General features: G+C 56.3%; 2 protein-coding genes and 1 long non-coding RNA gene across 6 annotated transcripts; 2 read left to right on the top strand and 1 right to left on the bottom strand.

The window, feature by feature from the left end:
- Positions 1 to 767: 767 nt before the first annotated feature.
- Positions 768 to 8103, top strand: LOC121106819 (zinc finger CCCH domain-containing protein 11A-like). 3 transcript variants are annotated; one of them, XM_040647789.2, is made up of 9 exons: positions 768 to 1452; positions 4292 to 4460; positions 4665 to 4784; positions 5541 to 5664; positions 6125 to 6205; positions 6295 to 6399; positions 6712 to 6851; positions 7412 to 7479; positions 7767 to 8103. In XM_040647789.2, the coding sequence occupies exons 2-9, from the start codon at positions 4407 to 4409 to the stop codon at positions 8035 to 8037; spliced, it is 963 nt and encodes a 320-aa protein (XP_040503723.1). In that variant the 5' UTR covers positions 768 to 1452; positions 4292 to 4406; the 3' UTR covers positions 8038 to 8103. The 3 variants fall into 3 exon arrangements, with proteins under 3 accessions (XP_040503723.1, XP_040503724.1, XP_040503722.1); XM_040647790.1 differs by lacking the exon at positions 768 to 1452 and adding an exon at positions 2965 to 3046; XM_040647788.2 differs by lacking the exons at positions 768 to 1452; positions 4292 to 4460 and having other exon boundaries at positions 4608 to 4784.
- A 5413-nt stretch (positions 8104 to 13516) lies between these two features.
- LOC121106820 (zinc finger CCCH domain-containing protein 11A-like) lies at positions 13517 to 20856 on the top strand. Of its 2 annotated transcripts, XM_040647794.2 has the most exons (9): positions 13517 to 14201; positions 17041 to 17209; positions 17414 to 17533; positions 18290 to 18413; positions 18878 to 18958; positions 19048 to 19152; positions 19465 to 19604; positions 20165 to 20232; positions 20520 to 20856. In XM_040647794.2, the coding sequence occupies exons 2-9, from the start codon at positions 17156 to 17158 to the stop codon at positions 20788 to 20790; spliced, it is 963 nt and encodes a 320-aa protein (XP_040503728.1). In that variant the 5' UTR covers positions 13517 to 14201; positions 17041 to 17155; the 3' UTR covers positions 20791 to 20856. The 2 variants fall into 2 exon arrangements, with proteins under 2 accessions (XP_040503728.1, XP_040503727.1); XM_040647793.2 differs by lacking the exons at positions 13517 to 14201; positions 17041 to 17209 and having other exon boundaries at positions 17357 to 17533.
- On the bottom strand, positions 16355 to 21175 carry LOC124417196. The gene is made up of 2 exons (XR_006931476.1): positions 19654 to 21175; positions 16355 to 19077 (listed from the first exon to the last, which is right to left on the bottom strand). It is a non-coding gene; the product is annotated as an uncharacterized LOC124417196 (long non-coding RNA).
- Positions 21176 to 21686: the final 511 nt, after the last annotated feature.

Genomic DNA, 21686 nt, shown 5'->3' with positions numbered 1-21686 from the left:
CGCTCAGCCGCCGCTCCCACAGCGAAAGCGGAGCGCTCAGGGAGGGATCGCACCGTTCGCAGGCGGCCAACAGCGCTCCGTCGCGTTTTTCCTCACGGCAGCCTTCCGGCGGAGGCGCGTAACGCCTCTCGCCGATCACCCAACGCCCGGGAAGGCTCACGGCCCCGCAGGGAGCGGCGGCAGCCGGCACGGAGCGGGCACTGCCGCATCTCCGCCCGCCGCGGCTCGGGGCCAACCGCCGCCCCGCCCCGCCCCCCGCCGCGGCCCCACAGCCTCCCGCAGCCTCCCGCCGCGCGTCCCGGGCCGCCCGCAGAGCCCTCTCAGAGGGACCCGCGCGGAGCCGAAGACGGGAACGAAGGAGAGCCGCGCGGCCCGCACTCACCGCCCGCCTTCATTGCGGGGCGGACCGAGCGCACCGCAGCGACCGCCGCACCCGGACCGGCTCCGCGAGGGGCGGCGAGAACCCCCTCGGCGCGGCTCAGGGAAGGAGCGCGAGGCTGAGGCTGAAGCTGAGGCTGAAGCTGACTCCGCCCCAGCCGGGCTCAGGCAGCACCGGGGCGGCCGCCGCTCCGCCGCTCTGCTTCGCTCCGACTCCGCTCCGCTCCGCCCCTCCGCCACGAGCTCAGATCCTCTCAGCGACGCCTACCGGCCGCGCGCACTCCTTTTTAAACACAGCGGGCCGCGTGATTGCCGGGAGGATGACGGGAGGTGGGGCCGTCCCCGCCCCGCGGGCCGCGATTGGGCGACGAGGGATGCCAATTCCGATTGGGGCGGTTGGCGGTTGAGGAGCGCGGCGGCTACAGCGCATGCGTGCGGAGCGAGAGGCCTTCCCGCTTCCCCCCGACGAGAGCGGCGGTGTTGCCGTGCCGGCCTCTTCTGCGGCCGTGATTTCGCCTCCCGAGAAGTCTTGCGCTCAGCAGAGGATGCTTTTATCTTTGGCCTCAAGAAACAAACGGGCAAGGACATTTTCCTCGCGTTCCGCAGACGCCGTTTTCCAAAGGGGCTCGCTGTGGCCTAGTAAGCAACGGGAATCTTCCGAGGTTGGCAAAGATCTCCAAGCTCATCCGGTCCGGCTGTCCACCCATCACCGTGCGGAGCCCATCTCCACCTCCGTCTCCGTCTCCGTCTCCGTCTCCAAGAAGGGCTGTAAGGAGGATCCGGGGAAGTGCAGGCCTGTTAGCCTGAGCTCGGTGCCAGGGAAGGTGATGGAGCAGACTGTCTTGGGGGAGACCACGCGGCACGTGCGGGACGAGCGGGGATCAGGCCTAGCCAGCGTGGGTTCACGAAGGGCAGGTCCTGCTCGACCAAGCGGATCTCCTGCGATGATCTAGCGACCCGCCTGGTGGATGAGGGAAAGGCTGTTGCTGTGGTCTAGCCAGACTTCAGCAAAGCCTTTGACGCTGTCTCCCACGGTATTCTCCTGCAGAAGCTGGCAGCCCGTGGCTTGGACAGGTACGCTCTTGGCTGGGGGAGGAAGTGGCTGGAGGGCCGGGCCCAGAGAGTGGTGGTGAATGGAGTTAAATCCAGCTGGCGAGCGGTCACCAGCGAGTGGTGTTTCCCAGGGGTGGGTGCTGGGGCCTGTCCTCTTCAGTATCTGTACCGAGGACCTGGATGAGGGCATTGAGCGCAGCCTCAGGAAGTTTGCAGGTGACACCAAGTTGGCTGGAAGTGTCCATGTGCCTGAGGGTAGCGAGGCCCTACGGAGGGATGTGGACAGGCTGGATAGCTGTTCAGCAAGACCAAACGCCGGGTCCTGCACTTTGGCCACAAGAAGCCCAGGCGACGCTACAGGCCTGGGGCAGAGTGGCTGGAAGACTGTGTAGAGGAAATGGACGTGGGGGTATTGACTGATGCTCGCCTGAAGGTGAGCCAGCGGCGTGCCCGGGTGGCCAAGAAGGCCAGTGGCATCCTGGGGACAGTGGCATCAGGAACAGTGTTGCCAGCAGGAACAGGGAAGTAATTGTCCCCCTGTAATCAGCGCTGGTGAGGCTCACCTCGAGGACTGTGTCCAGTTTTGGGCCCCTGGCTGTAAGAAAGACATGGAGAGGCCCTGGACTGGAGCGTGCTCAGAGAAGGGCAACAAAGCTGGTGAGGGGTCTGGAGCACAGGCGTTACGAGGAGCGGCTGAAGGAGCTGGGATTGTTCAGCCTGGAGAAGAGGAGGCTCAGGGGAGACCTTATTGCTCTCTATAGCTACCTGAAGGGAGGTTGTAGTGAGGCGGGGGGTGGGGGGGGTCGGCCTCTTCTCTCGTGTCACAGTGATGGGACTAGAGGGAACGGCTTCAAGCTGCGCCAGGGAAGGTTCGGTTCGGGCTGGACCTTAGGAAATGCTACTTCTCCGCAAGGGTGGTCAGGCACTGGAATGGTTTAATGGGAACTACTGGTGGTGGGTGGATGGTTGGGCTGGGTGATCCTGTGGGTCTTTTCCAACCTTGGTGATTCTATGATTCTATCATTTCCCCACCAAACCAACCGTGTCCCTTAGCACAACATCTAGACAAAGTCTGTCTCACTGCTCCTGCAGCCAGAGGGCTCAGATGCACGTGTTCCTGCCGATTCCCTCCCGCTTTTCTAAGTGGCATGAAGGAATTTGAGCATAGGTTTGAAGACTCAAAACAAAATCATCAATTTTGGTCTATTTATGGCTCCTTTTTCATGTCACGTTTGCAGCTCCGTTACCCGCAGGGTTTCACGTGGATTGCATGGGCTTGCCACCAGATCTTCAACTCAAAAATCTGATCGTGTCTCTGACCTCTCTTACCAGAGAGAAATGGTCTCTTAGAATTGGGATCTGGGAGGCGTCTGCTTCCTTGGTTTATGATGAAAGCGCAGAAGTGCTGCGGATCCGTGCTGAGGTCACAATCGTTCTTGGGTGGGAGGGTTTGGCGCTCAGCTGGGGAGCAGAGCTGGTGCTCTGGTGAGCGTGCTGCACGCAGAGACTGAGCTCTGAGCGTTCCTTGGCAAGGGATCATCCTTTGAGAGCCCGTCAGAAGCACCGCTGTGGCGTGTGTGACCTGGGCACAGCCTGGAGTGAGCGGGCCAAAGAGGTGAGCTGGGCTTGGTGGCGGGTGGTTGCTGGAAGGAGTCTCAGCAGGAAAGCTAGGCTGGGGAGGAGTTCCCCGCTCAGACGAGGCCCTTCCAGATGGCCGTTTCCAGGGGAAATTGATTCTGTGTGAGATTCTGTCACACGTTTCGGTGAGGATGAGGAACTGGCGTTACTCCCCTGTGTGATGCTACAGTGCAACGGAAAGCACAGGGATAAGAGTGGGGTGGCAAAGTCCTAGGCTGCAGCACGTGAGGATAAGCCCAAGTGCCGCAGCTGAGAAATAACGCAGAAAGGAAGGAAAAAAGCTGCTGACCCTTGGAAGGCCTCGGGCAGGCAGGGATCTCCAGTCAGACACCCTTGCCTCCACTGCCAACCCTTCAGTGAGGTCTGGGAAGGGTTTGCATGCACCTGAGCTCCCCTGGGTTGGCCCTGCCTTCCCACCAGGTGCTCAATCACTGCTTCAAGCTGTGACTGAGCATTGCCACCGCACCCCTGCAAAATTGCTGCTGGGCCCCAGCCTTCATTTCAGACATTCCAAAGGAAGAAGAGCACAGACTTCACAGAGTGCAACTTGTGCTTTATTGACCCACCGATGGCTGGCTGTGCCGTATCCAGCATATTTTAACAAAACCCCACTCGAGTCACGGTGGAGAGCCAAGTGCTCAGCTGGGGCACTGGACTGTCCGGTGACATCACAAGCACAGTGACCTCACAAGCACTGTCTTTCGGGCCGTGGCTGCCACCAGTGAGTGCCACAGCCGTGAGCGCTGCGCAGGAGTGCGGACACGCTGCGTCAGCCCTCGTCCCGGCTGGCAGTGAGAGTGGTGGTGGCTGACGGGTGCTGCCCGCTCTCGCTGACGGTGTTGCTCAGCCATCGGGCTGGTGTGTTAGCTGGAAGGGAGAAGGCCTGCAGCTGTGCCTGGGTAAGCCACAACCGTAGGTTCGTCAAACACGTGAGTCGTACCAGTGCATCCCTTGCAGCTGCAGCAAGGGGAGAAGATGGATTCATTCTCATGACAGGAACGCAAAATGTGTGCTGCAAGTTACGTAACTGTAGGTGAGATGGAGGACAGTACTTGCTGGGAGAGGTCGTGGCAGTTAGACGCAAGTTGGATCTAGAGTTGGCACAGTTCTTCAACCAGCTGCTTCCGAGACGCTGCCCTCCTCGAGAGTCTAAATTGCATAAAAGGAAAGCTGGGGAAATGCTTATTCCTCATTCTTTTCCGGTTCTTGACCCTTTCCTCAGGGTCCCGGTCGGAAAGGCGATTTTGCGGATCCAAGCAGTCCAAGAAGGAGGGCGTCCGGCTCTTTCCAAGAGCAGGGAACTCCTCTGAAGCCGAGCTTGCTCTGAGAATTTCATCATGTCTCAGCGAGGAGTCGACTGCTACTTCTATTTCTACTCCACCTGCACGAAGGTATGGTTGGGTTTCCTTTGCCTGCATTTTCTTCCTTGTCCTCATTCGTAAGAGAAAGGGGTGGAGCAGGGGGAGACCTACCACTGATGCGTTACCTTCACAACCGGTGGGATTCTGCGCTCGCTGCTAACAAGCTGGGCTGATAGCATGGGCACGTTTCAGGCCGTACTCTTATTTTCCCGTGTGGTTTCCTTTTGCGTGCAGGGAGACAGCTGTCCCTTCCGCCACTGTGAAGCGGCTCTGGGGAGCGAACAAGTGTGCCGGCTGTGGGTGGAGGGTCGCTGTTCCAGTGGCAACTGCAAGTTCAGGCACATGAGAATTGATGTGAGTGTTTGCCTAAAGACGTGCTCTCCAACTTAGCCACAAAACCGCTTTTCATTGCTGTAGGTGGGCGGAATGCACTTGTGCAGGCTAGATACGTTTGCTGTGAAAATCTTAGGGGTTTCTGTTTCTAGAGGGGACCGGGAGGAGGCAGGGGGAAGAGAACTCCATGCCTCAGCTCTATGTTAGCGAGAGCTGTTTGCGCTAGGTGCCAAAGGCATTTTTTCCCCAGGTGCAAAAAGACCGCATTGCTCAGACTCCTACACCTGCTGGAGCAGGGTGGGAGGAAAGAGCGGGCACTGCCCTCCTGCCAGCGGGGCTTGCTTGCGGTCTACCAGGCCTTGTCTGCCCTGGATTTCTTCAGACAACTGTGCTCTGGCTGCTTGGAGTAGCAAAGGGTGGGGCGAGAGATGATGGTCAAGAGCTAAGGCTCTGCCCGATCATTTCTGGTGGACTTCGCCACGGCACCTGAAGGCACCGTTTCTCCCGAATAACGGGAGCATTTTGCAGCAGGTGTATTGGTTTAACCCCCTGAACTGAGAGCGCCTGTCTCCTCTACCTGAAGGATGAGAAAGCGAAATATGCCGAGCGGTTACAGCTCACGCAGGTGTTGTGAATGCGCTCCCAGGTGTTTCCTTTAGTGATAGGTGATGTTTCAGCACTGTGACGGTCCCATCTCTGGCACGACCCGGAACGCTGCGTCTCTTTGCAAACCTCGTGCGCCTGTTTCCGTGACCCTTCCTTTCTTTCTCTCTTCAGAAGAAGCGCAGTGAGATTCCGTGCTATTGGGAGGATCAACCAGGAGGCTGTCAGAAAGCCCACTGCGCCTTTCTCCACTTGAAGGAACGCGGTGGGAACGGACTGGCCGTACCACCAAGCCAAAGTGAGTTTCTGATGGCACGAAGCGTGAAAGATTTAATCTGGAATATTACTTCTGAGCGGGTGCGGGATGTCAAGTAACCATTCACTGGTGGGGAGTGCAGGGAAGAGCCACGCTAAGAGAAATATTAGTTTGTGTTTTGGCCGTCTGAATGGTGGTTGTTTTTTTTTTTGGGGGGGGGGGGGGGGGTGGGGAGGGGGGGGGGAGATACGGGCTAAGATGGAAAACCAGAGGAACAAGGCTACCAAGGCACTAGCTGGATAGCTGGCTGTGCCTTGGTGACTGCAGCAATTTGCAGCGGAAATGAAATTAACTTTGTGCAGGTGGGTTCAGAATGGCAGTTGATGGTGAATGGGAGCTGCTTGAGGGACAGACTTCCAAAACTTAAAGCTTGTGGCTGACTGTGTTGAAACCTTCCTCCAAAGAGATGCTCTTCACTTACTTCTTGTTTTCTCTCTGCCAGAAGCTGACGCCAGTGGCCTTCCTCCGAAGAGCGGCCTTGCAGGAAGTCTGGGCAAGAAGCCTGGGAAGGCACCAAAGAGAGGTACAGATACTCAACAGGCATCTGGGCTTGATGCACTGTCTTTCTGCTTAGCTGTTCTGATTGTTCTTTCCTGGGACTGTTCCCTGCAGTTGACATCCCAACTTCCTCCCATGGCCCGGCTGGAAAAAAACGCAAGCGATCTGAGGAGGAGGAGGGAAAAGTAAAAGAATTGCCCTGCAAGAAACGAGTCAAGGGTGAGCACAGGGAGCTCGTGACGGCGTCTCAGAAAAGTAACGCTGCCACCTAGGATTGCTCTGTGTCAGAGTTTTCCTTGCCCTGGGGTATTCCTGGGCGCAGCCATTGGGTTTCTTGGTTCCTCTGTATGCACTGCTGGCAGACAGAGATGACTGTGTGGAAGACATTGCTGAGAATCCAGCACGTGGCAGTGTAACTCCACTGGTCAAGTGTATTTAACTTTGAGGAAGGGTTGCGGGAACGATAAGAGAACGTGGATCTCTCTCGAGGCACAGCAGGACTCTACCAGCTCTCCCTTCCTTTGACTCTAGGTGGACGCAAGGAGGCCGTGAAGCCTATTGATTGGAAAACCACCTTCCCCCCCAAGCAGAAACGGAAACGAAAAGCAGCAGAGATGCATCCATCTGCTGCTGAGGACACAGATGAGCCCCCAGCTAAAAAACTACCTACGGTAAGAACAGGGGGTTCTAAGCAGTAGCGGATACGGAAGGTTTGTTTACATTGCTCTTGAAGAAACGTAGGAGTGTCAAATGTTCTGCAGGTCTCCTGTTTCCTTTGAAGGCAGCAGATGTCTCACAGGATACTTGTGCAAACTTCCTGTTTTGATCAGATGTAGAGCAGTGATGACTCTGTAATAGTCTGCGATTCTAGGATTCGGAGATGGCTCTGTGGTGGGAAGGATTTTGTCCATTGATGCTGCGCTGTGAAAAACACCCAAGGTCGCTTGTAACCTTCAAGAGAATGCTTCCTTCGGGAGCAGCGTGGTTCCGTATTTGGGTTCAGGCTCAGCTCAGGCTGAGGGAAGGGAGGAGGAGTCCTCAGAGATCATCTCGTGTTCCACCTGTCCTGCTGTGAGCAGGGTTGCCAGCCACGAGATCCAAGTGCCTGGAAACCCATCCAGCCTGGCCTTGGATGCCTCCAGGGACGGGGCATCCGCAGCTTCTCTGGGAAAAGAAGTTACCTAGGAATCTTTGTCCCGTGCTTCATACACAATGTCTTGTTTCTTCCTAGGCCATCGTTCCAGCCCTGCCCGGGGACAGCCTGGTGACCATTCCTGCAGTCGAAACACCTCCAAGCAGGTGATGACCACAACTCGTTCATCATCAGTGCCCTTTTTCCATTAGACATAAGTTCTTTCACATCAGGGGGAGAAGGGGGTGTTTGAGATGTGTCGTGGCATAATCCAACAAAGGAACAGGTCCTCTGAAATGATTTCAATTGCTTACTCAAAATCTCTGCTGAGTAAGTCGTGGGGAAAAGTAGCTCAGTCAGTAAACAGGTTTTCGCAGAGGACGACTTCTTGCTGAAAGCGCTTCTCCAGTTAGAGATGTCACGTACTGATTGTTCTCTTCCTTGTCCTCCCAAGCCTGGAACTGCTTCCAGGAAGCCAGGCGGACTCCGTGGCACAGTCGGAGGTCTCAAGTGCACCATCCTATTCCTCACAAGACGCAGCTGAGACACAGCAGCTGAGCTGCGCAGAGGCGGGGGAAGCACTCGTCTCTGAAGAGGACGATCTCGAGCAGTTCCTGATGGAGATCACAGGAGAACTGGAAGGAGAAATTGAGGTGGACGCTGAGAAGGATGTGGACGAGCTCCTTCTGGAACTGTCTGACATCATTGACAGTGTAACACCATAGACTGATTGTCTATTTTACAACCAACAGCAACAACCACCAATTAAAACCAACCCTGTTCCTTTTCAACCCTGCTCCTTGTCTGTCTTCTTCTGAGGGGACCCTTATTCTGAAAGCTTGCAGTGAGTCTTAAAGCAGAGTCAAACGGGTACAGATCAGCAGTGACGGCATTCTGTTCTCCCAGTTTCCCTGCTGGTCAGGGTTCAGGGGCCGTGCAGCCGTTCGTTCCCCAGCCCTGGGTGGCTGCCCTCAGCATCGAGGGCACAAAGCACGTCTTTGGGTACAGAAAGACGCCCACCCGCAAGGCTGAAACTGAAACTTCTTCCTGCCTCCCCCCTTGGCAAAACTCTGCATTGGGCTCACGTGCAAGGTCTGCTGTTCTGATTCCTTGGACAACGCCTGCGTCAACCTGGGGCGCAGTGCTGCGCCGCGCCCCCCCCCCCCCCCCGCCCCTCCCACTTTCTCCCCCTTCTCTCAGGCCTCTCGGTGCAATTCTTCTCCTTGAACACGAGGTGGAGACCCAGTACAGCCAGTACACCCCTTCCCTTGCCCAGCCCCTGCTTGCCGTGGGTAGCAAGGGGCAGTGGCTTGGGGCGCGAGGGCAAGCCCTTCTCGGATCTGACTCCTGCTTCTCATCCCATTGCCCCAGAACAATCCCAAGGGAGCTGCTCTGTACAAGTACCTGGCAAAACCGGGCTCAAGGCACCTCTCAGGGACAACCAAATTCTCGGGGCTGTCGCTCAGCAGAAGCCGGGGCAAAGCCCTCCCACTCGAGTCAGCCTCAGTTATCGCCCGCTGAGGAATGCCAGGGCCTTGGGACTATTTGCTCCAAGCTCAAGCAGAGGCCAGCTCATTCTGACATCCACCTCCCTACTTATTTATGCCTTTTAACTAGACGCATTTGTAACACAAGGGTTTGTGTTACTCCACTTGATATTTCTGTTAATCTGTCTGTATCTGTATCTGTTCTAAGGTACCCTGTTACTGAGCGTGGATCTTGTCACCCCTGAATCTGTAATCAGGTCTCTGTTTAATTCTCATCCATTTCATTAAATCGCGTTACTGAGCTCCTCACCGTTACGTGACTAAGGGCTGTTAGAATGTTAGGCTTTGCGCTAAAAATTACCGCTCTTGTTCAGTTATCAGTAACTCTGACATGGCTACTCAGGAGAACCAAGTGAAATGCAATTGTCATCTCCTGCGATGCCAAACTGGTGGAGGCAGCAGCATGACAAGCACAGTCACCAAGTAGCTACCAAAACGTGAGATCCAAACAAAGCCTCCGTTCCCTGAGGAATTGGCTTATGATAGCTGGTGTAAGTGGGCAGAGGTAGGAGAGCACTCAACTGATGCTGGAGGGCGGGAAAGATCACGGTATAATCAGCAAGAGGTTGGAGCGCATCTTCCTGCCAGGAGAGGGGAAAACCCAACCGTAAAATAGAGGCGTTACAAGATGGGATCAGCGGATGTAATCTACTGAGCTGTTGTTATCACCGGAAACAGAGCAACAGCTAAACGAGCTTCAAGAGTTTCAATGAAAACACCACAACCTGGGATCACGTATGGAAATGGCACCAGGGCCATCTCCCAGTTCTGCCTGACATAGCTCAGCTTGGAAAAATGTCTCTCCTGAAGAATGGGCTGGTAACAGTTGGGGTGATCCAGACAACTATTGCTCAGACAAGCATAGCCATTTGCATCTGCACGAGTCCCTCCCCCCCGCCTCGCAGTCCGACCCATGGCTGAAGCCACAGGGCCTTGGGGCGGCGCACAGAATCGCACTGACAACCAACTCCATCGGACGCCATCCCCGTGGCCAATTTACACCACTATTACGGCTGCAGCCCTGGAGAAGTTGAAAGGGACTGTCCCTGGGGAGCGCTTTTGAGCAGGGGAAACAGAACGTTGCTGGGGATGGAGCCAGGCGCTCTTGGAGTCCTGGTGCCCGTTTAAGGGCCAGGCCCCAGCCCCCGGTTGAGCCTCCTCCAAAGGTTCCAGGGTCGGCAGCAGCCGAGGGAGTGGCTCCCACCAATGGGGTGTGGGTTTTGTACCCCCAGGGCCACCCCCACTGGACCCCAAGGAGGGGGCAGGGCCTGGGGACACAATAAAAAAAAATCAGAGGCTGTGGGACACAGTGCTTATGTACTCCTCCACACAGCTACAACAATCGTAGAATCAGGCAATATCCTGAGCTGGAAGGGATATCCACAGGGATTATCAGGTCCAATCCCCGGCTCCACAAAGGACCGCCCAAACACAACGGTCCTTCACAGACCTTTCCAGCCACCAGTTATACTCGCCTCTTAGATCTCTTTCCAGAGGGAAGACCGAAAGAAAGCTCTCGTTCCTATGACATCGGCGTGCAAGGGACCGGGCTTCGGGTCCTCCCGCTTCACACCCAGCAGCCAACAGAGCTGGCTGTAGCTCATCACCTGAAAGACAAAGAAGCGGTAAGAATTCCACAGGGTGATTCCCCCTGCCAGGAAGCAGCTACTTCATCCTTATTTGTCCTCATTTCTTCCAAGGAGAAAGCTATCCTGCCGAGTCCTTCCTAGAACTGCTGGTCAACCACAGCACTTAGAGTCCCGGCAGATGAAGTTGAGAAGCCCCAACCTTACCGAGCTATTCTCTACTGCCAAAACCTCCAGTTAAAACCCACTTCCCGTTATGGGAACTTTGGAACACCCTGCCATACGGTAGCTTTCGCTCAAGGAGGCAGATTTTAGCAAACAAATTAGAACAGCAAACCCACCTTTTCTTGGCCTATCTCGTCATAACGCTCACCTTCAAATTGTCTTGAACTGCAGTGAGACAACACCTGCCTGTCATCCTTCAGGTCTTTTCCAACCTGAGCGATTCCACGGACGCTGAAAAGAAAGACCAGCGCTTTAGTCTTAGCATGGCTTATAGACAACATTGTACTTCTCTGTAGTCCACAACCGTAGGTATCTAATACCCAAAGGAGAACAGAGGTTGGCCATACAACTCAAGCACCGACTATTTAGACCACAGCTGCATCCACAAGACATTACCTCTCATTACCAGGTATTATTTGGCATTCTCTGCTAACCCTGAAATACTCCCCAGTGAAACCAGAAACCATCTCTGAAGGTGCCTTCCTTAAGAAACCCAAGTTTTCATCTCAACAAAAAAGCAGATGCCTTGCTATCTGCACGCTCTTAAACGTACACTCTCCACAGGGAGACACACACAGTACGCACATCAGAGCGGGCACCGCAGTTAGAAGCAGGAACAATTAGCGTGACATGCAAGTCAAGCCATCTCCTTCCAATCGGATGGGTAAAGAGACGTTCTCCTTCCTTTCTAGGCAGATTACTAACAACCCATTCAAATTGCACCTGCTTCAATAGCCAAGTCTACTCATCCTTCACCACACGGGGTTGGGCAAAACAACCGACCCTGAGAGCTGTGCTCTTCCATCACACTTGCTGGTTCACATGGAAGCACCAGGGACAGATTTCAGGTCACGTGTTACCTTCAAACAAGGAACACTAGTGCCCACGCCCAAACACCAGCGAGATCATCCACGAGGTATTTAAGAGGGGAGCGCACCTGCAAGGTAGGAGGGGGAGCATTACTAACAGAACGGGACCAACACCATTGAATTTTAGGTAGGGAGCTCATTAATCACAGCTCCTTCCCTGGCTAGCCATCACTACAGCAAGAGATGCCAAACCAAATTCACTTTGCCAGTCACGGGGAGCCGGAAGGACCATCCCCACAGAAACTCGACACAAAACACACAAATACTGCTGCCAGTCTTGGAGGTTGCAGTAGTGAGCAAGCTGACCGCTAGGCCAGCAAATAGCTACCTACTGCACTGGTTTTTTTGGCTCTCCTCACGCCTCCGCGGACGCAGGCGTTCCCGCCTGCACTTCTGGCTCCCGGGGGCAGAAATAAGGCAGCGCACTGCAGGAGGGGCCGGCACTCACCGCTCCGAGCCAGAGGAGCTCCTCAGCAGGAAGGCGAAGGCACAGCATGAAGCACAGCATCCTCGGGCACACTTAGCAACGGCAGGACGCGGGGCCGTTCCCTTAGCCTTCGCTTGGAAGGGAAACAGAAGCATCTGGAACAGCGGCAGCGAACCGCTGGAAAACAAAAACACAACACCTCGCTGAGCCACAGGAAGAGAAAAGGTGGAAGAGAAAAAAGGTGCCCCTAGAGTGCGTGTGGAATTCAGTGGAACGCTTCTTCAAGCGCATCAACCAGAGCAAGAGATGAGGAGGGATGAGGAAGCTAAGGCCCACGAAGCCACCCGAGGCCAAAGCCCACCTCTCCGCGGGAGGTGCTCCTGGAAGACCCCTCCCCTCACAGCCAGCTTCCTCACCTCGCCGCGCTCACAGACCGGGGCGCTGCCTGCACCAGCCTTCCTTTCCTGCTGGAGAGCTTACCCTCAGCACGGCAGCCAAGAGAGGCAAACGACCGAGGAGGTGAGGCGAAGCCAGGAAGAACACACGAGTCACGCCGGCGGAAGACAGAAAAGGGGCCCGAAGCCCCTCCCGCCGGCCGGCCGGCCGGCCGTCCATCCGCTGGGACGGCACAGGGCGACGGCTGCCGCGAGCAGCCGGGCTCTGCCTGCACTCGGGAGCCCCAAAGCCCGCTGCAAGTCGGCAAGCGAGCAGCAGGAATCCAAACCAGGACTGGAAGCAGGGACGAAGCGCACGGCCTCGGCAGGGCGAGAGGCGCCGGGCCGCGACGCAGCGCTCAGCCGCCGCTCCCACAGCGAAAGCGGAGCGCTCAGGGAGGGATCGCACCGTTCGCAGGCGGCCAACAGCGCTCCGTCGCGTTTTTCCTCACGGCAGCCTTCCGGCGGAGGCGCGTAACGCCTCTCGCCGATCACCCAACGCCCGGGAAGGCTCACGGCCCCGCAGGGAGCGGCGGCAGCCGGCACGGAGCGGGCACTGCCGCATCTCCGCCCGCCGCGGCTCGGGGCCAACCGCCGCCCCGCCGCTCCGCCCCCGCCCCCCCGCCGCGGCCCCACAGCCTCCCGCAGCCTCCCGCCGCGCGTCCCGGGCCGCCCGCAGAGCCCTCTCAGAGGGACCCGCGCGGAGCCGAAGACGGGAACGAAGGAGAGCCGCGCGGCCCGCACTCACCGCCCGCCTTCATTGCGGCGGACCGAGCGCACGCAGCGACCGCCGCACCCGGACCGGCTCCGCGAGGGGCGGCGAGAACCCCCTCGGCGCGGCTCAGGGAAGGAGCGCGAGGCTGAGGCTGAAGCTGACTCCGCCCCAGCCGGGCTCAGGCAGCACCGGGGCGGCCGCCGCTCCGCCGCTCTGCTTCGCTTCACTCGCTCCGCTCCGCCCCTCCGCCACGAGCTCAGATCCTCTCAGCGACGCCTACCGGCCGCGCGCACTCCTTTTTAAACACAGCGGGCCGCGTGATTGGCCGGGAGGATGACGGGAGGTGGGGCCGTCCCCGCCCCGCGGGCCGCGATTGGGCGACGAGGATGCCAATTCCGATTGGGGCGGTTGGCGGTTGAGGAGCGCGGCGGCTACAGCGCATGCGTGCGGAGCGAGAGGCCTTCCCGCTTCCCCCCGACGAGAGCGGCGGTGTTGCCGTGCCGGCCTCTTCTGCGGCCGTGATTTCGCCTCCCGAGAAGTCTTGCGCTCAGCAGAGGATGCTTTTATCTTTGGCCTCAAGAAACAAACGGGCAAGGACATTTTCCTCGCGTTCCGCAGACGCCGTTTTCCAAAGGGGCTCGCTGTGGCCTAGTAAGCAACGGGAATCTTCCGAGGTTGGCAAAGATCTCCAAGCTCATCCGGTCCGGCTGTCCACCCATCACCGTGCGGAGCCCATCTCCACCTCCGTCTCCGTCTCCGTCTCCGTCTCCAAGAAGGGCTGTAAGGAGGATCCGGGGAAGTGCAGGCCTGTTAGCCTGAGCTCGGTGCCAGGGAAGGTGATGGAGCAGACTGTCTTGGGGGAGACCACGCGGCACGTGCGGGACGAGCGGGGATCAGGCCTAGCCAGCGTGGGTTCACGAAGGGCAGGTCCTGCTCGACCAAGCGGATCTCCTGCGATGATCTAGCGACCCGCCTGGTGGATGAGGGAAAGGCTGTTGCTGTGGTCTAGCCAGACTTCAGCAAAGCCTTTGACGCTGTCTCCCACGGTATTCTCCTGCAGAAGCTGGCAGCCCGTGGCTTGGACAGGTACGCTCTTGGCTGGGGGAGGAAGTGGCTGGAGGGCCGGGCCCAGAGAGTGGTGGTGAATGGAGTTAAATCCAGCTGGCGAGCGGTCACCAGCGAGTGGTGTTTCCCAGGGGTGGGTGCTGGGGCCTGTCCTCTTCAGTATCTGTACCGAGGACCTGGATGAGGGCATTGAGCGCAGCCTCAGGAAGTTTGCAGGTGACACCAAGTTGGCTGGAAGTGTCCATGTGCCTGAGGGTAGCGAGGCCCTACGGAGGGATGTGGACAGGCTGGATAGCTGTTCAGCAAGACCAAACGCCGGGTCCTGCACTTTGGCCACAAGAAGCCCAGGCGACGCTACAGGCCTGGGGCAGAGTGGCTGGAAGACTGTGTAGAGGAAATGGACGTGGGGGTATTGACTGATGCTCGCCTGAAGGTGAGCCAGCGGCGTGCCCGGGTGGCCAAGAAGGCCAGTGGCATCCTGGGGACAGTGGCATCAGGAACAGTGTTGCCAGCAGGAACAGGGAAGTAATTGTCCCCCTGTAATCAGCGCTGGTGAGGCTCACCTCGAGGACTGTGTCCAGTTTTGGGCCCCTGGCTGTAAGAAAGACATGGAGAGGCCCTGGACTGGAGCGTGCTCAGAGAAGGGCAACAAAGCTGGTGAGGGGTCTGGAGCACAGGCGTTACGAGGAGCGGCTGAAGGAGCTGGGATTGTTCAGCCTGGAGAAGAGGAGGCTCAGGGGAGACCTTATTGCTCTCTATAGCTACCTGAAGGGAGGTTGTAGTGAGGCGGGGGGTGGGGGGGGTCGGCCTCTTCTCTCGTGTCACAGTGATGGGACTAGAGGGAACGGCTTCAAGCTGCGCCAGGGAAGGTTCGGTTCGGGCTGGACCTTAGGAAATGCTACTTCTCCGCAAGGGTGGTCAGGCACTGGAATGGTTTAATGGGAACTACTGGTGGTGGGTGGATGGTTGGGCTGGGTGATCCTGTGGGTCTTTTCCAACCTTGGTGATTCTATGATTCTATCATTTCCCCACCAAACCAACCGTGTCCCTTAGCACAACATCTAGACAAAGTCTGTCTCACTGCTCCTGCAGCCAGAGGGCTCAGATGCACGTGTTCCTGCCCGATTCCCTCCCGCTTTTCTAAGTGGCATGAAGGAATTTGAGCATAGGTTTGAAGACTCAAAACAAAATCATCAATTTTGGTCTATTTATGGCTCCTTTTTCATGTCACGTTTGCAGCTCCGTTACCCGCAGGGTTTCACGTGGGTTGCATGGGCTTGCCACCAGATCTTCAACTCAAAAATCTGATCGTGTCTCTGACCTCTCTTACCAGAGAGAAATGGTCTCTTAGAATTGGGATCTGGGAGGCGTCTGCTTCCTTGGTTTATGATGAAAGCGCAGAAGTGCTGCGGATCCGTGCTGAGGTCACAATCGTTCTTGGGTGGGAGGGTTTGGCGCTCAGCTGGGGAGCAGAGCTGGTGCTCTGGTGAGCGTGCTGCACGCAGAGACTGAGCTCTGAGCGTTCCTTGCAAGGGATCATCCTTTGAGAGCCCGTCAGAAGCACCGCTGTGGCGTGTGTGACCTGGGCACAGCCTGGAGTGAGCGGGCCAAAGAGGTGAGCTGGGCTTGGTGGCGGGTGGTTGCTGGAAGGAGTCTCAGCAGGAAAGCTAGGCTGGGGAGGAGTTCCCCGCTCAGACGAGGCCCTTCCAGATGGCCGTTTCCAGGGGAAATTGATTCTGTGTGAGATTCTGTCACACGTTTCGGTGAGGATGAGGAACTGGCGTTACTCCCCTGTGTGATGCTACAGTGCAACGGAAAGCACAGGGATAAGAGTGGGGTGGCAAAGTCCTAGGCTGCAGCACGTGAGGATAAGCCCAAGTGCCGCAGCTGAGAAATAACGCAGAAAGGAAGGAAAAAAGCTGCTGACCCTTGGAAGGCCTCGGGCAGGCAGGGATCTCCAGTCAGACACCCTTGCCTCCACTGCCAACCCTTCAGTGAGGTCTGGGAAGGGTCTGCATGCACCTGAGCTCCCCTGGGTTGGCCCTGCCTTCCCACCAGGTGCTCAATCACTGCTTCAAGCTGTGACTGAGCATTGCCACCGCACCCCTGCAAAATTGCTGCTGGGCCCCAGCCTTCATTTCAGACATTCCAAAGGAAGAAGAGCACAGACTTCACAGAGTGCAACTTGTGCTTTATTGACCCACCGATGGCTGGCTGTGCCGTATCCAGCATATTTTTAACAAAACCCCACTCGAGTCACGGTGGAGAGCCAAGTGCTCAGCTGGGGCACGGACTGTCCGGTGACATCACAAGCACAGTGACCTCACAAGCACTGTCTTTCGGGCCGTGGCTGCCACCAGTGAGTGCCACAGCCGTGAGCGCTGCGCAGGAGTGCGGACACGCTGCGTCAGCCCTCGTCCCGGCTGGCAGTGAGAGTGGTGGTGGCTGACGGGTGCTGCCCGCTCTCGCTGACGGTGTTGCTCAGCCATCGGGCTGGTGTGTTAGCTGGAAGGGAGAAGGCCTGCAGCTGTGCCTGGGTAAGCCACAACCGTAGGTTCGTCAAACACGTGAGTCGTACCAGTGCATCCCTTGCAGCTGCAGCAAGGGGAGAAGATGGATTCATTCTCATGACAGGAACGCAAAATGTGTGCTGCAAGTTATGTAACTGTAGGTGAGATGGAGGACAGTACTTGCTGGGAGAGGTCGTGGCAGTTAGACGCAAGTTGGATCTAGAGTTGGCACAGTTCTTCAACCAGCTGCTTCCGAGACGCTGCCCTCCTCGAGAGTCTAAATTGCATAAAAGGAAAGCTGGGGAAATGCTTATTCCTCATTCTTTTCCGGTTCTTGACCCTTTCCTCAGGGTCCCGGTCGGAAAGGCGATTTTGCGGATCCAAGCAGTCCAAGAAGGAGGGCGTCCGGCTCTTTCCAAGAGCAGGGAACTCCTCTGAAGCCGAGCTTGCTCTGAGAATTTCATCATGTCTCAGCGAGGAGTCGACTGCTACTTCTATTTCTACTCCACCTGCACGAAGGTATGGTTGGGTTTCCTTTGCCTGCATTTTCTTCCTTGTCCTCATTCGTAAGAGAAAGGGGTGGAGCAGGGGGAGACCTACCACTGATGCGTTACCTTCACAACCGGTGGGATTCTGCGCTCGCTGCTAACAAGCTGGGCTGATAGCATGGGCACGTTTCAGGCCGTACTCTTATTTTCCCGTGTGGTTTCCTTTTGCGTGCAGGGAGACAGCTGTCCCTTCCGCCACTGTGAAGCGGCTCTGGGGAGCGAACAAGTGTGCCGGCTGTGGGTGGAGGGTCGCTGTTCCAGTGGCAACTGCAAGTTCAGGCACATGAGAATTGATGTGAGTGTTTGCCTAAAGACGTGCTCTCCAACTTAGCCACAAAACCGCTTTTCATTGCTGTAGGTGGGCGGAATGCACTTGTGCAGGCTAGATACGTTTGCTGTGAAAATCTTAGGGGTTTCTGTTTCTAGAGGGGACCGGGAGGAGGCAGGGGGAAGAGAACTCCATGCCTCAGCTCTATGTTAGCGAGAGCTGTTTGCGCTAGGTGCCAAAGGCATTTTTTCCCCAGGTGCAAAAAGACCGCATTGCTCAGACTCCTACACCTGCTGGAGCAGGGTGGGAGGAAAGAGCGGGCACTGCCCTCCTGCCAGCGGGGCTTGCTTGCGGTCTACCAGGCCTTGTCTGCCCTGGATTTCTTCAGACAACTGTGCTCTGGCTGCTTGGAGTAGCAAAGGGTGGGGCGAGAGATGATGGTCAAGAGCTAAGGCTCTGCCCGATCATTTCTGGTGGACTTCGCCACGGCACCTGAAGGCACCGTTTCTCCCGAATAACGGGAGCATTTTGCAGCAGGTGTATTGGTTTAACCCCCTGAACTGAGAGCGCCTGTCTCCTCTACCTGAAGGATGAGAAAGCGAAATATGCCGAGCGGTTACAGCTCACGCAGGTGTTGTGAATGCGCTCCCAGGTGTTTCCTTTAGTGATAGGTGATGTTTCAGCACTGTGACGGTCCCATCTCTGGCACGACCCGGAACGCTGCGTCTCTTTGCAAACCTCGTGCGCCTGTTTCCGTGACCCTTCCTTTCTTTCTCTCTTCAGAAGAAGCGCAGTGAGATTCCGTGCTATTGGGAGGATCAACCAGGAGGCTGTCAGAAAGCCCACTGCGCCTTTCTCCACTTGAAGGAACGCGGTGGGAACGGACTGGCCGTACCACCAAGCCAAAGTGAGTTTCTGATGGCACGAAGCGTGAAAGATTTAATCTGGAATATTACTTCTGAGCGGGTGCGGGATGTCAAGTAACCATTCACTGGTGGGGAGTGCAGGGAAGAGCCACGCTAAGAGAAATATTAGTTTGTGTTTTGGCCGTCTGAATGGTGGTTGTTTTTTTTTTGGGGGGGGGGGGGGGGGGGGGTGGAGGGGGGCGGGGGGAGATACGGGCTAAGATGGAAAACCAGAGGAACAAGGCTACCAAGGCACTAGCTGGATAGCTGGCTGTGCCTTGGTGACTGCAGCAATTTGCAGCGGAAATGAAATTAACTTTGTGCAGGTGGGTTCAGAATGGCAGTTGATGGTGAATGGGAGCTGCTTGAGGGACAGACTTCCAAAACTTAAAGCTTGTGGCTGACTGTGTTGAAACCTTCCTCCAAAGAGATGCTCTTCACTTACTTCTTGTTTTCTCTCTGCCAGAAGCTGACGCCAGTGGCCTTCCTCCGAAGAGCGGCCTTGCAGGAAGTCTGGGCAAGAAGCCTGGGAAGGCACCAAAGAGAGGTACAGATACTCAACAGGCATCTGGGCTTGATGCACTGTCTTTCTGCTTAGCTGTTCTGATTGTTCTTTCCTGGGACTGTTCCCTGCAGTTGACATCCCAACTTCCTCCCATGGCCCGGCTGGAAAAAAACGCAAGCGATCTGAGGAGGAGGAGGGAAAAGTAAAAGAATTGCCCTGCAAGAAACGAGTCAAGGGTGAGCACAGGGAGCTCGTGACGGCGTCTCAGAAAAGTAACGCTGCCACCTAGGATTGCTCTGTGTCAGAGTTTTCCTTGCCCTGGGGTATTCCTGGGCGCAGCCATTGGGTTTCTTGGTTCCTCTGTATGCACTGCTGGCAGACAGAGATGACTGTGTGGAAGACATTGCTGAGAATCCAGCACGTGGCAGTGTAACTCCACTGGTCAAGTGTATTTAACTTTGAGGAAGGGTTGCGGGAACGATAAGAGAACGTGGATCTCTCTCGAGGCACAGCAGGACTCTACCAGCTCTCCCTTCCTTTGACTCTAGGTGGACGCAAGGAGGCCGTGAAGCCTATTGATTGGAAAACCACCTTCCCCCCCAAGCAGAAACGGAAACGAAAAGCAGCAGAGATGCATCCATCTGCTGCTGAGGACACAGATGAGCCCCCAGCTAAAAAACTACCTACGGTAAGAACAGGGGGTTCTAAGCAGTAGCGGATACGGAAGGTTTGTTTACATTGCTCTTGAAGAAACGTAGGAGTGTCAAATGTTCTGCAGGTCTCCTGTTTCCTTTGAAGGCAGCAGATGTCTCACAGGATACTTGTGCAAACTTCCTGTTTTGATCAGATGTAGAGCAGTGATGACTCTGTAATAGTCTGCGATTCTAGGATTCGGAGATGGCTCTGTGGTGGGAAGGATTTTGTCCATTGATGCTGCGCTGTGAAAAACACCCAAGGTCGCTTGTAACCTTCAAGAGAATGCTTCCTTCGGGAGCAGCGTGGTTCCGTATTTGGGTTCAGGCTCAGCTCAGGCTGAGGGAAGGGAGGAGGAGTCCTCAGAGATCATCTCGTGTTCCACCTGTCCTGCTGTGAGCAGGGTTGCCAGCCACGAGATCCAAGTGCCTGGAAACCCATCCAGCCTGGCCTTGGATGCCTCCAGGGACGGGGCATCCGCAGCTTCTCTGGGAAAAGAAGTTACCTAGGAATCTTTGTCCCGTGCTTCATACACAATGTCTTGTTTCTTCCTAGGCCATCGTTCCAGCCCTGCCCGGGGACAGCCTGGTGACCATTCCTGCAGTCGAAACACCTCCAAGCAGGTGATGACCACAACTCGTTCATCATCAGTGCCCTTTTTCCATTAGACATAAGTTCTTTCACATCAGGGGGAGAAGGGGGTGTTTGAGATGTGTCGTGGCATAATCCAACAAAGGAACAGGTCCTCTGAAATGATTTCAATTGCTTACTCAAAATCTCTGCTGAGTAAGTCGTGGGGAAAAGTAGCTCAGTCAGTAAACAGGTTTTCGCAGAGGACGACTTCTTGCTGAAAGCGCTTCTCCAGTTAGAGATGTCACGTACTGATTGTTCTCTTCCTTGTCCTCCCAAGCCTGGAACTGCTTCCAGGAAGCCAGGCGGACTCCGTGGCACAGTCGGAGGTCTCAAGTGCACCATCCTATTCCTCACAAGACGCAGCTGAGACACAGCAGCTGAGCTGCGCAGAGGCGGGGGAAGCACTCGTCTCTGAAGAGGACGATCTCGAGCAGTTCATGATGGAGATCACAGGAGAACTGGAAGGAGAAATTGAGGTGGACGCTGAGAAGGATGTGGACGAGCTCCTTCTGGAACTGTCTGACATCATTGACAGTGTAACACCATAGACTGATTGTCTATTTTACAACCAACAGCAACAACCACCAATTAAAACCAACCCTGTTCCTTTTCAACCCTGCTCCTTGTCTGTCTTCTTCTGAGGGGACCCTTATTCTGAAAGCTTGCAGTGAGTCTTAAAGCAGAGTCAAACTGGTACAGATCAGCAGTGACGGCATTCTGTTCTCCCAGTTTCCCTGCTGGTCAGGGTTCAGGGGCCGTGCAGCCGTTCGTTCCCCAGCCCTGGGTGGCTGCCCTCAGCATCGAGGGCACAAAGCACGTCTTTGGGTACAGAAAGACGCCCACCCGCAAGGCTGAAACTGAAACTTCTTCCTGCCTCCCCCCTTGGCAAAACTCTGCATTGGGCTCACGTGCAAGGTCTGCTGTTCTGATTCCTTGGACAACGCCTGCGTCAACCTGGGGCGCAGTGCTGCGCCGCGCCCCCCCCCCCACCCCCCCGCCCCCTCCCACTTTCTCCCCCTTCTCTCAGGCCTCTCGGTGCAATTCTTCTCCTTGAACACGAGGTGGAGACCCAGTACAGCCAGTACACCCCTTCCCTTGCCCAGCCCCTGCTTGCCGCGGGTAGCAAGGGGCAGTGGCTTGGGGCGCGAGGGCAAGCCCTTCTCGGATCTGACTCCTGCTTCTCATCCCATTGCCCCAGAACAATCCCAAGGGAGCTGCTCTGTACAAGTACCTGGCAAAACCGGGCTCAAGGCACCTCTCAGGGACAACCAAATTCTCGGGGCTGTCGCTCAGCAGAAGCCGGGGCAAAGCCCTCCCACTCGAGTCAGCCTCAGTTATCGCCCGCTGAGGAATGCCAGGGCCTTGGGAGTATTTGCTCCAAGCTCAAGCAGAGGCCAGCTCATTCTGACATCCACCTCCCTACTTATTTATGCCTTTTAACTAG

Source organism: Gallus gallus, chromosome 14 (genome assembly GCF_016699485.2).
Source record: "Gallus gallus isolate bGalGal1 chromosome 14, bGalGal1.mat.broiler.GRCg7b, whole genome shotgun sequence".
Taxonomy (NCBI): domain Eukaryota; kingdom Metazoa; phylum Chordata; class Aves; order Galliformes; family Phasianidae; genus Gallus; species Gallus gallus.
The sequence above is the reverse complement of the archived record's forward strand: the minus strand, read 5'-3'. Positions and strand labels throughout refer to the sequence as shown.

Excerpts from the sequence above, each read along its gene's own strand:
- LOC121106819 (XM_040647788.2), top strand. The coding sequence starts at position 4,608 with ATGGGCACGTTTCAGGCCGTACTCTTATTTTCCCGTGTGGTTTCCTTT. Across the intron at positions 6,206-6,294 it reads TGGGAAGGCACCAAAGAGAG|TTGACATCCCAACTTCCTCC; the intron begins GTACAGATACTC and ends TGTTCCCTGCAG. Across the intron at positions 7,480-7,766 it reads GTCGAAACACCTCCAAGCAG|CCTGGAACTGCTTCCAGGAA; the intron begins GTGATGACCACA and ends TGTCCTCCCAAG.
- LOC121106820 (XM_040647793.2), top strand. The coding sequence starts at position 17,357 with ATGGGCACGTTTCAGGCCGTACTCTTATTTTCCCGTGTGGTTTCCTTT. Across the intron at positions 19,153-19,464 it reads CTGCAAGAAACGAGTCAAGG|GTGGACGCAAGGAGGCCGTG; the intron begins GTGAGCACAGGG and ends CTTTGACTCTAG. Across the intron at positions 20,233-20,519 it reads GTCGAAACACCTCCAAGCAG|CCTGGAACTGCTTCCAGGAA; the intron begins GTGATGACCACA and ends TGTCCTCCCAAG.